General features: G+C 47.1%; 1 protein-coding gene across 1 annotated transcript; it reads left to right on the forward strand.

The window, feature by feature from the left end:
- The first annotated feature begins 2,565 nt into the window (after positions 1 to 2,565).
- On the forward strand, positions 2,566 to 11,600 carry LOC119109804 (uncharacterized). The gene is made up of 3 exons (XM_037233558.1): positions 2,566 to 2,772; positions 11,091 to 11,380; positions 11,585 to 11,600. Exons 1-3 carry the CDS (start codon positions 2,566 to 2,568, stop codon positions 11,598 to 11,600), a joined length of 513 nt encoding a protein of 170 aa, XP_037089453.1.
- Positions 11,601 to 12,249: the final 649 nt, after the last annotated feature.

Below are 12,249 nucleotides of genomic sequence, written 5' to 3' on the forward strand. Positions count from 1 at the left end.
ATATATGCGGGAATTCATGACAGACAGACAGTAACGCAATATGCTATGCATTGAGTCCAGGATGAATTTTGTGTGTTTTTATTGTCGGGAAATTTTGGCACTTTCGACCATGCAAAATTTGTTCTTCTCTGCTCGTACACAACAGTTTGTCGATTTCACTCGTCACGAACCGGGCTACCAATCGGTATCCGTTTCGCGTAGATTAACACGCGCCCGGGTGGACGGTTGAATACCCTTCGCTCTGGCGGGGGTCGAGTTGACCCCCTATCATCTAAAAAAAAAACTTACAGGTAGACGTACAAAATTCACAGGGCGGACTGACCTGTACGTTAACTCATTTTTGTGTCAAAACTTGAGGTTACTAGGTGCAGGTTACTAGGCGAACCCTCTACAGCTGTGCGAAGGTAATCATCCATGGAGATTTTCCATTTACACTCGACCGGTCAGGAAATTATCCCCCAGATAAGTCTCCCAGGCGCCATCCGCTTGATGCACAGTAATGTTGTGACCGCGCGCAGTAATGGCGCCGGTGTCGCGGCTGCTGTGTGTGTGCGGCGCTCGGGAGCTCACCATCGTAATTGTAAAAAGTCGAAGGTAAGAGCATGAATCTACCTGTTTTGTGATTATTTACGATATGACCTGCCTTAAACACGACGAATGGTGTACAATGATTTTTTTCTAACGTTAGGTAGGGAAGTATACCCTGACCGAAAATAGCAAGAGCTCATGAGACAAGACTAAGCTGGCCAAGACAAGACGTAAACTAGACAGTGAAAGCCACTGCTTGTCTCGTCATTTTATCATAATGACAGAGTCAAACGGGTGTTTTGAAACAGATGGGTGTTCTAGTTCTTTGCACTCCAAGAAATCCTTGCAACAGTCAAAACTGTACCAAATGCAACATTTTGTAATCCAGTTCAAGCTCAGGTAACAACGAAACTTGTGTATACTTCATAGAGCCCAGAATTTAGGCTTTTATTTAAACACTCACAGTAAAAAATTGTGTGCAAAACACCTTAAAAAAATGTTATTGCTGGCTTGGGCCTTGCACACTGCTTGCAGCACCACAGATTTAGTGGATTGACTGATTGACAGGTATGTGAAAAGATGCTTTTTATTATCATCATATTGTATATAGAGCTAGATGAAGGTGATAGAGGTGTTCACAAATGTGCTGTGCATCTGCTGACAACAAAATTGTATGACTTTCGTGCTAGATTCTGTTGATTGAGACTGTGCTGGGTAGTGAGAGACCCACACCGGTGATGCCCAAATTTCAACTTTCCAGACATTGTCTAAGTGCGCAGATTCACATGGAACTTGTTATCAAGTTGCCTCGCTATTGTCTGAAGGGAATATACAATGAAATTCCAGCTTGCAGCCCACTTGCAACCACAAATTTTCTTTGGAGCACAAAGACACAACCAGACATAACCCCATCTAAGGGACATGTTCTGTGTCATGAAATATGAATGGCAGACAAAGCCAGTGGCACGCAAAAATCCCCAAAAGCGTGTTGGCCCATGCACAGCTCCACCCAAGCCAAAGCATGCCAGGCGCCTGCTTCTCGGGCAGCCACACCAGCCCGCTCCAGAGGAGGCACAGGCGCAGCCTGTCCCAGAGGAGGTGTCGCTGCAGCCTGCCCCAGAGGATGCACTGCTACAGCCTGCCTCAAAGCTGCAACAGCTTCAGCCTGCACTAGAGCAGCAGCTGCTACAGCACGCCCCAGCGAAGCTCCAACATCACCCAGGTGGCCCAGAGCATAGCTATAGCTCAAGTGCAACACCTCGACACATTTCCAGTCCACTGAAAAAGATGGCTGCAAAGGTTCGAAAATTGCGCTACTAGCAGAAGAACCTGCGACAGAAGCTGCAGAGGCGCGACAGGCGGTCCAAGTGCCTCAAAAGTACTCTGGATGCCCTCAAAGAAAGCCGGATCGTCGATGCCGAGCTTCTCGAGGTTATCCGATCTCGATTTGAAAACCCAATGGTGTCGGCGCTTTTCACCAACAAAGTTGTCGATGGTGGCAGGAAGAAGAGAAGTGGCCAGAGGTATTCAGGAGATATCAGGAAGCTCTGCCTCACCTTTCACTACCATTCCCCGAGAGCATATAGATTCCTCTCCAAAAACTTCTCTCTGCCGGGTGCAACATCGCTACGAGAGTGGACGAGAAGCGTCAGCTGTGAGGTGGGCGTCCTCCACGAGGTGCTACAGACGCTGTGCTGTGAAGTGACAGCCACGAAAGTCGACCCCAACTGCTGCTTGATGGTTGATGAGATGGCAATCCGAAAGGCGAAGGTGTACTCGCAACCCAAAGACAAGTTCGTTGGTCATGTTGATCTGGGTGCAGGGGACGTGGAGGACACGAGAATGGCAACAAATGCCCTAGTGTTCATGGCCGTCGGTCTCAAAGGTGTGTGGCGCCATCCTGTCGCCTACTTTCTCACAGACCACATTTCAATTGAGACTCAGACAGAACTGGCCAAGACTGTCCTGTGTGCTTTGAGCGATGCAGGACTGAAGGTGCGAGCATTCGTGGCCGATGGATTCCAAGCCAACCTGTCCATGTTCGGCCACTTGGGCGTTCAGAACCTGCAGCCAAAACAACTTCAGCTTCCCATTGTTCCTAACTACTTCCTGCATCCTGCAACCAACCAGAAGGTGTATGTTCTACTGGATGTGGTGCACATGCTGAAACTGCAGCGAAACCTCCTTGGTGAATACAAGAGCTTTCAGCTGGATGGTGAAGAGGTATCCTGGAAGTATATTCAGGTAAGAGCAGCATCTGAAATTTGCTTTCAGCTCTTGGGGAGGGAGAACAAAAATGTTATGATCACGGCTTGCAGAGAGAACAAAATATATTCCTAGCAAATTTACACTATATCCACAGCTGACATTTTGGGACCATGGTATGGTAAGAGTGACAGCAGATGCCAAGCACAGAAACACTGACTAGGCTTATTCATAACCACAAAAATTGCAGATGAGCTCACAATTCTGAAAGTTTCCAACTGTCTGAAAGGCAATCTTTTAAATAAATTATACTAATGCAACAGGCATGGACAACTATAACACAATGTATATCAAATGCTGCTGAATGTAATACATGTTCTGCTGAATGTAAGGCATAAATGCCAAATGTAACACATGCTCTGCTGAATGTAATACACAATCTCTGCTGAATGGTACATACTCCTTGCTGTTGAGCTGAATATAAATACCCAATGACGTCACAAACCTAATCAAGCCGACAATTTCCCGGGATTCCACATGGGCCAACTTAAATAAGACGTAAGTAATAGCTTTCGTCCTCGGAAAATTATCGAAACAACGCCTATACGTTAACTCGGAAACAATAGCACCTCTGATTGTTTCGACAGAGGCATGCTGCCAAAGTATCAACACTCTAAATTTGCACAGTCGGTTTTCCGATGAGCCAGGTCTTTTCAGTCTTATCTGTGCGCACAATGTTCCTCGCAAACGCATCTCACAACTTACCCAACCTAGCCTTTTCCTTACTAACGTGGCAGGGAATTTTGTCCCATGCTCAACTGGTCGACCGGTCAGCTGACTAGTCTACCCGCGACCAATCAGCGCCATAGCCTGACGATGTAGTGTGCTGCGGACATCGTCGCCGGTGCGAGATCGTAACTACTTTAATTTTCAAAGGTTTTGATACAATTCATTGCTTTCTGATTACGGTGGATGCATTGTGGTTTAAAAAGACCATATACAGCCGCCTTATGTGGATAGTTCCATTCTGAAATGAGACGAAAGTCTCATTTTACGCACCCTTCGGCGATCAAACATACATTGCATATGGTCACATCCCTCATCCGCCGCAGCCACAGAAATTTGAGCTGTGTGGCAAAGCCTGCAAAATTCGAGCACTTCTGTTGCACCGGCATTGCCTCGCCTTACCGCGCGTAGGCGGTGCGGGCAGAATCCGGGTCATCTGTCCACGCGCGTAAGAATGGGCGTCATGGCATGTCCATGTCCATGTATGTCCCATGGGTGTCATGGTAACCAATTATGTTGGGTACTGCGACATAAGAAAGCGACTTCAGAATTGACTTAAATGCCTTTAATGCCTCACCTTCGTGCATTCGCTTTCTCCTGTCCACGTTCTACGCTGCACCACATCCTGTCGCGGCCAAGCACCACGTTGCCGTCCTTTTATATCGCGAGAGTTGCGATGGGTATAGGTGACGCCACCACACCTCATTTCGTGTTTTTTCAATACAAAAGTACGCACGCATGAAGTATGTAAGCTAGCAAATATAGGTAAGGTAGAAATATCATACGGCAGAAGAACATATGCTTTCCACTTCCGATTGCAAATGTGGTAGGGTTATCTGCGCTAGGGTATTCAGCGTCTCAACAGCCTTCGTAAATCTTGCATAACATCTTGGGAGGAAAGCGTCTTTGCCATGCCCCGGGGTACGCGTGCCAGCAGTGCCAGCTGCGATGTCATCAATTCTGTCGTCTGGTGCGTTAGCGCTTGGTGTATCAAGCATTGTGGGGCTGAGATCAGTGAAATGACTAGCAATTTCTGTCCATTCTCCTCTCACAATCGACGAATGAATGCCGTCCCCTGCCTGACGCGCGGTGGGCACAGCAGATTGTGAAAGAACATCTCCTGTATTACCAGAACCGGTACATGAGACGACTCCTTCAATGACAGACGAATCAACCGTTACATACATGACACTAGGTGATGTTATTGGTGTATTTTCACCAGTGACAACTGTCACACTTTCATCAACCCCTTGAAAAGACGTGCTCTGTTGGGGAAACGTTGGGCGTGGAGAAATTGATGCACATCTCATGTCATGACCAGCTTTTTCAATGAGAGAGCCAGCCACATATCGTGTTTTTTTAACGAGAATGTCATATTCCACCCTATACTTACATTTCATGTGGCTGGGCAAATTTTTGGCTATGACCTTAACGTTGCACGCGTAGCATTTGAGGGCGTTTATCCTTTTGTGCGATGAATAACTCGATCGAGGTTTAGGCATTTCTGCAAAGCAACGCCTATCCCAACTGTCCAAGCAAATGCCGATGGTATAATACTATCCGATACCTAGCCAGTGCCCTTACAAACGCTGGCAGCAAGGACTCCTCACCAGGTGGACGAGACGCACTGAAAAAGACATTGGCAATTAGCAATGCATCTCTGTCATGCTGACCTATTAACTTTGCACTGACCTGAGTGTGACTAGTCATACGTAATGTCGCACCCTGGGGCAAAGCACAACATTCAAGACACGGCAATATCAGCACATGTCGATTACAAACATATTACCACGCTGGACCATGTGTTACTGAACGACTTCGCCGTTTCAACACCCTTCATAGTACAACCAATAAAGGAGAAGGGACACCTATGACACCTATTTGATGTAATGTACAGAAGTTCATGCCACAAGGCAATCGGCGCAAAACTTAGTAGCAGCACAAAGAGCACATGTCATGTACACATCATTGTCGAGGGACCACAGAGCACCCCGCTGTCCATGCGGGCGGCGACATAGTGACGCTGGGGATATTGCGACACAAATGACAGTGAGATTTACAAACGCAACGCCGTAATCAATCCCACGCAGATCAATACGCTCACGAAGGAAAAACCAAGACCAAGGCGAGACGTGAAAAATAACCGACCGTGCATAACCATGATAAAATTGCCGAGATCCCGGGTGAAACGAAGTCAAATAGAGATGTCGTCAGCAAAATCAGATGTGATGCCAGGTGGATCAGGCGGACCAAGTTGTGTTGGGCCAATGAGTCCATACAACGCACGGCACAAATAGATTGACGCTTTTGTTTTATTGAATAGAAACCCCGCTTGCTCCTCCTTAGTCAACTGCCAGCTGACATTTCGATAGGGGGGGGGGGGGGGGGGCAAATCACGCACCCGCTTCCGACCGCAGATACGGCAATTGGAGAAGGTGATGTCCCGTTCAACTCAACTGTCGAGGGATCAGGGCGTGATATGTGGAGTTTCTCCCAGTAGTGTCACCAATGTTTTAGTCTTGGCGTTGGCATTTCAGGTCACCAATGTTTTAGTCTCGGCGTTGGCATTTCAGCTTGGAGTATGAGGCAGTGCTCTGACTGAAATGCCTGCCAACCTCTTACCCTTTCTAGATTTCGGAAAGAATCCCAGATTTAACGAATTTCATTCTGACATCAGCAAGATAATTCCTGTTGTTGGCTTGGTTTCTGGGGCACCTTTACTGTTCTTTCGGGTTCCACCTCATAGTCAGGCTAACGCTCGCCCTGACAGGGGGAGGAGGGTTTCCCCCTGGGTTTTCTGAGGGTATCTCTCCGGCATACCGTGAGATCGCATTCATATTCTCGGTAGTCTATGGTGGTTTTATTGTGCGTATTTTGACATACCAATGAACCTCTTACCTTTCCAAGCAGTGACCTTTTTAGGAAGGTAGCACGCCGATTTATGCCAGGCGCTGGCAGCAGGCGGCAACTCACGTATTCGTCGACCGCCCGCGGCGGCCCGACTCCGTTACATCAACGGAGCTCACCCCCATGAACATATGCCCAAAATGCATTAAACTGCATGTTAACTGCACTGCACCCAGTGTTATACAAAATGCGTGTGTACATTTCGTGTCGTTGCATGAACTGGCTTCATAAATGTCGGTATGCACAGCTGGAAAAGTGAGCTTTTCGGGGAAATTTGACCTTTGACTGGGCATAGTGAGAGCAATCATTGACCTAACAACCAATAATTGATTGCCAATCTCTGAAACTCGTTGAGAGCAATCAACTTGAGTTCAGTTCCGCGAGACTCTCCTTCTTAGCTTGGAAAAGGCAGGGGATCGTATTGACTCTCTGCCCTCTACAACGTCCACTACCACCAACATCAGCCGGCGTTATGGAACAGCGTGAATCAGGGCAAGGCTTCATGACAAAGGTATGCAAATCAATGCCTCGATCTCCGTTCCATTCTTCTGATGACTTACCTAACCAGCATATGACAGGGCGCTGACCACCTGAGTGACAAACACTCAAACACGTCAAACACTCGCCATGTGGTTGACACAGTAAGGGCTGCCAGCCAACGATTCGGCGCTGCTTAACTTTTGTATATTGTTTCCACGTTTAAGTTAGTCAGAGCCAACGAGCTGCTCTTGGGAGCACTTATTGGTGAACGAATAAACCAGGCATGTATGCAAATTAGGCAACTAAGCATTTTCCCCATGCTGCCATGTTGTCGGGGACAGGCCGACGAAACACTCTGGACCAACTAACAACTTATCGGGCGCGTGAGGCCAAAGACAACAATGTAAGCAGGGCCTCCACGCCCATAGTGTCCGCCGACACTGCTAACTTTACGGATCGAGGAGACCGGACTTCAGACTGTCAGAACAGAATTCATCTCGTGGAGAGGGAGGGGTAGGCTGTCAAAGTGGCCCTCATAAAACAGGAACTTTGCCTACAGGACGTGGGAGATGTGACTCGCGGGATGGGGCGAAGTTAATTGGGAGTACGATGAATGATTGTAGTATATGGCGATTGTGGGATGAATGAGCAGAACAGAAAACAAAACAACATATGATAAGGGCCAATAGGAACAACGAGAGCTCAACAGAGCGAAGGGATGGGTTTTTATCTCCATCTCAAATCAAGTAATGCTTAAGCCAAATACAAACTAGGAGAGAGTAGGCGACATTCTCTGCTGGCCGTAACGTAACCCAAGTCATGTCGGGCGGGTACAGCAGGGACCACTCAACAGACTTCTCCCAATATCATTTCCCAAGCTCAACCTCCACCCGGAGCAGTGACGTGACATTACCTAAATGTCTCTCAAGGAATTGCTCATCCTCACACATGAACAGCGCGGGTACAGCTCATTGCTCATCTCACACATTCTGAGCACGGAGTTCAGTGGTTCTTTGCAGGACGGCCAGGTTGCATGAACATATGGGTACATTACTGGCCCACAATGAAAAAGGTCATGAAAAACGAAATAAACACTGTCGCCGACTTCGCAAAGTGCAAATGGTCCAGAAACCAAATTAACAATAGTTACAAATATTGCAGAATATTGCAGCCATTCATAATGCAAAATAAGCACCAATGAGCCCTATGATTATCACAAACAGCCCCAGGAAAGATGAAGCCAATCAATGGTGAAATTGTGCGATTGCTCGAAAACTGCAGGACGTTGCAACACCGTCTGGGGGTTAAAAAAGCGAGATATATCCATAGCACCACCTCCATTATTCACACAACGCACGGAAGCTTCTATAAAGATGATTTGAGAAATCGTTGCAAAGGGTTGCTACGCATTGCAAAAACGATTAACGACGGTACAAAGCCAAATGGCGCCTAGAATCACATCCGGCCTACTCGTAAGTAGAAGCCCTCCAAGATAAAACCATGCATAACTGCAGTGCTGCGAAAACGTCGCACACTGCAAGCAGCACACCACGTTGCAACACTTCAATGGTACGTGATATTTAGCAATCATCCATTGTTATGCTTCACATAAGCTTATGTGATGATATACTTATACGTGATGTAACTTCGTACGACTAAGGCTGCTCAACTCGTAAAATTAATGCAATACAGACTCATCCATCCGGGATTAGAGCACGCGAATCGTAGATGGCTGAGCACTTAGACGATATTGCATGACAAGCTTAATAGCTACCCCATCCCTGGTGATTCCCAGATTCATATTGAGATATAATTGATATATCAGTTATAAGAAATTTGGTATCGTGATTACGAATCTTGAAATGTGAGTCTTGCACAAAGAGAATGAAACAGGATCCAGGAAGGTAGCTAAAAAACGATACAACAGATTCATGGATTAGAACTGGATGCAGACACACATGCAAACACACATGCATGCATGCACGCACAACACACCACATACGCACGCACGCACGCACGCACGCACGCACGCACGCACGCACGCACGCACGCACACACACACACACACACACACACACACACACACACACACACACACACACAGACCTGTTCACAAACTCCTTTATGCAGACAAAACCTGTGACAAGACCCACCAAATCAGGTGGCATATAGCAGCTGTACTACACTTAAGCAACATGACACATTAGAAAGTATATAACCAACAGCCATCAGTATGCAAACACTATAGATGCTGAGTACAATCCAGTAAAACTTACCTCAGAATTCCAGTAGGGCATTGAAGTTTAACAGCAGCTCTGTTCAGCAAAGCAAAATCTGAAGAAATTAAAACAGACTAACAATCTGCATTTTAATCACAAACCCTCAGCAGTTGTTATGTACCCTAAATTCTGAATTACTTTTGGGCAGAACTGGCATAAAAATGTCTGAAAGTAAATATAATTCAAACAATTTGTACAATTTGCCCTGGCCTGAGCTGGGTACACGGCTACACAAATGCTCTGGGTTGAGTGCACTCAAATCATGTAAGCATCCCAGCTGTGGATGGATTTTTTACAGACTGACATGATCACAAGTAAATTAGCCACTATCTGACATAAGTTTTAAGAAATTCATTTGCAAAATGAAAAATACTATCTTTTAACACTGAAGGACAGAGGATTTATGAAAAACGAGGACACATATCAAACATAAACTGCAAAATGACCGTGGCAGTCGAAGCACCTCCAAAATGAAAGATACTTCATAAGTGTGAAGAACATACAGCAACCTAGATCCCCAAAAACAGGAACGTAATAAGCAGCTATTGCAGCCTTTGCACGAGCACACGTTCCACGTCAGGAATCACTTGTCGCTAGGTACTCACCGATATGAATCTCCACTTGGCGCCTGGCGCTGTCGACTGTACGCGAACACGGACCAAGTCATACAGGCGCCGCCTGAGCCCTAAGGTAGGCCAAGAGCCGCTGGCCCATTACGGAGAACAGAGGGGGCCGCCGGCTGATGAGAGCCGGCCAGCCTGCGCGGCGAGTCGTCCAGACGCAAACAGTTCGAGAAACACGACCCGTACACGACCCAAACACGACACGACTCGGGCACGGTAACGCAGCCAACTCAGGCATAACAGGAAAAAGGCCGTAAACCCCCAACCACCACTCTGCGACTGCACCGCACGGCCCCGAACCACGGCTCCGTTCCCGGGAGACGACCGCACAGGGGAACAGTCTTCAACGACAGAAATGGCCCCAATTACTGCTTCCATTCTCTTTTAATGCTGCTTGGTTAGGACTTTGCCGAATTCTTAGAAATTATCCATTGGCAAAACCTAGCTTCAATAAAAAGGCAACTTAAACAAATCTACAAAATTATTTCACTTCAAAACCAATAGGTCTTCCCAATGGAGAACAAGGCATACCTATGTAGCTTTACACTCACATACAAGTTTAATGAGGCCGCTCCGTAGATTGATGACAACAATTACGTTCTTTCCTTCCATATCCCTTTTGTACGTTTTCATGGCGTATTCAGCTCGGATTTCTTGGTGGAATATACGCGTTCTCTCCAATGCTAAATCCTCCCCAGGAGCCAGACTTCGGAGCACATGATTCTGCGTGTCCGCACGAGTGTTTAGGATGCTTTGTGACGTCATTGTAATACCTTACATAGAATTTCTCATTCTGATAGCTTGACATGAAAATTGGATAAAGAACACATATGAAAAGTCTGAATCGCTTTTTTACTCCATATGTGCTAAGTCAACGTTATGTTTGTGTATGTATTTATATATCTCTAAATGCATTGCTTACTGTGACGTCATTTGTTTTCATATCAATTTAATTGTGTAATCCAGAAAAGTTGAATCATGTCGTGACAGCCGATCCCGTGTTATTTCTCCTCCTTGGCTATCCGCCCCGCCAGGAGAGCCGATTGTTTGCGGTTCGGCGTTCTGGCTTCCGTGTGGGGTAGGGAGTGTCGTCGGTAGACGGTAGGTGAGTTGAAAATATGCTGGTGAGCGGGGTCAGACCTGAGTGCGTAGTGCATTGTGAGGAAAGTTGTGTGCCATTGCCAATGTTGAAAATGATTCAGCTGAAACCCGCCAGCAGCGTGCCTCTTTCAGTCGTGGTGAGTGCGGCGCGCGGCCTTGGCGATTTTCGATGCCTTCACAGGCGCTGTACGACCTGCAACACAGCGGGAGTATCTGGGCGGCCAACAAGCTCTCTGGCCTGCACGTTCAGTACGAAAAGAACAAAATGAAAGTTAAGCCTGCTGCCCAGCTGTTCAGCAGCTTGGTGGGCAAAGCTCTGCTGTACCTAGAAGAGCCAGGCCACCATGAGTTCATCGGAGCGGGGGCAACGGCGCGCTTCATCCTGCTTGTTGATCAGGTATTCAACTACCTCAACAGCAGCAACCCATACGGGAAGGGCTTCAAGACTCCTGTAACTGCCAACAACTTGATGTGAGTTAAATTAATTAGCATTAAGAACAACCTGATAGATCGAAAGTGTGTGTTTTCTTTCCCCTAAGTAAATATATTAGGATTGCCAAATACCAGCTATCACATACACAGCATCAACAATCATGCTAGTGGAATGTTCTTTGAAAATGGCGTTGGCATATGGCGTGATGTGCGTTTGTGTTTGATCGCCCGTTATCCCCATAGGCAGATCAAGCGATAGGAGCAAAATGTCCCAAAGTGAAATGTGGGGCCAAATGTGGGGTGAAATGTGGAGTGGAAACGAGCACGATCGGGTGTGGTGAGTGCATTGGTGCACTTCTATGCAACGAGGACGACCCTCCGTCGCATGAAGTGATGGGTCTCGTAAAAGTGCGGGACGACGGCGGGCTGCTCATCCCGTCAGCGTCGACGCACGCGATCGTCACGACAGCTGAGCGGCATTTGACCGCCTTGCATAAGTGTGGTAGGATGGACCGAGCTGAACTGTCACTGAGTATCCAGTGCAATGTCCTGGCGCAGTTAATGACTGAATGAATGACAGCCACGAACTGTTCCCTGGTGTGCAAGACCACATGTTCGAGCCGCGAGCGGATGACTGCCATGCTGTGGTAATGGTAAAGCAGATCGTGGCCAGGTATCTGCGTGTCCGCCTCCATGCCTATGGACAAAGTGCTACAGTGAGTGGAATGCTCCGTACCCATGTGAGGCACAACCTGTACAAGCAGGTGCTCTTTGCACACCAGTAGTCAAATACATCAGTAAATACATGTGCTGGTGACCGCAAGTAGATTTACTAGTTATATAGTTTTGGGGCTGTAAGGTGCGTGGACATGCAAGTTCTGTGCATTAGCATTGTTAGTAGTACGGAG

The sequence above is a fragment of the Pollicipes pollicipes genome, unplaced genomic scaffold (genome assembly GCF_011947565.3).
Source record: "Pollicipes pollicipes isolate AB1234 unplaced genomic scaffold, Ppol_2.1 Scaffold_7231;HRSCAF=8579_pilon_pilon_pilon, whole genome shotgun sequence".
Lineage (NCBI taxonomy): Eukaryota > Metazoa > Arthropoda > Thecostraca > Pollicipedomorpha > Pollicipedidae > Pollicipes > Pollicipes pollicipes.

What these genes read in the sequence shown, in the direction of transcription:
- LOC119109804 (XM_037233558.1), top strand. Translation starts at nt 2,566, where the DNA reads ATGTTCGGCCACTTGGGCGTTCAGAACCTGCAGCCAAAACAACTTCAG. An exon ending in TATCCTGGAAGTATATTCAG is followed by an intron (nt 2,773 to 11,090) that starts GTAAGAGCAGCA and finishes ATGCCTTCACAG; the next exon opens with GCGCTGTACGACCTGCAACA.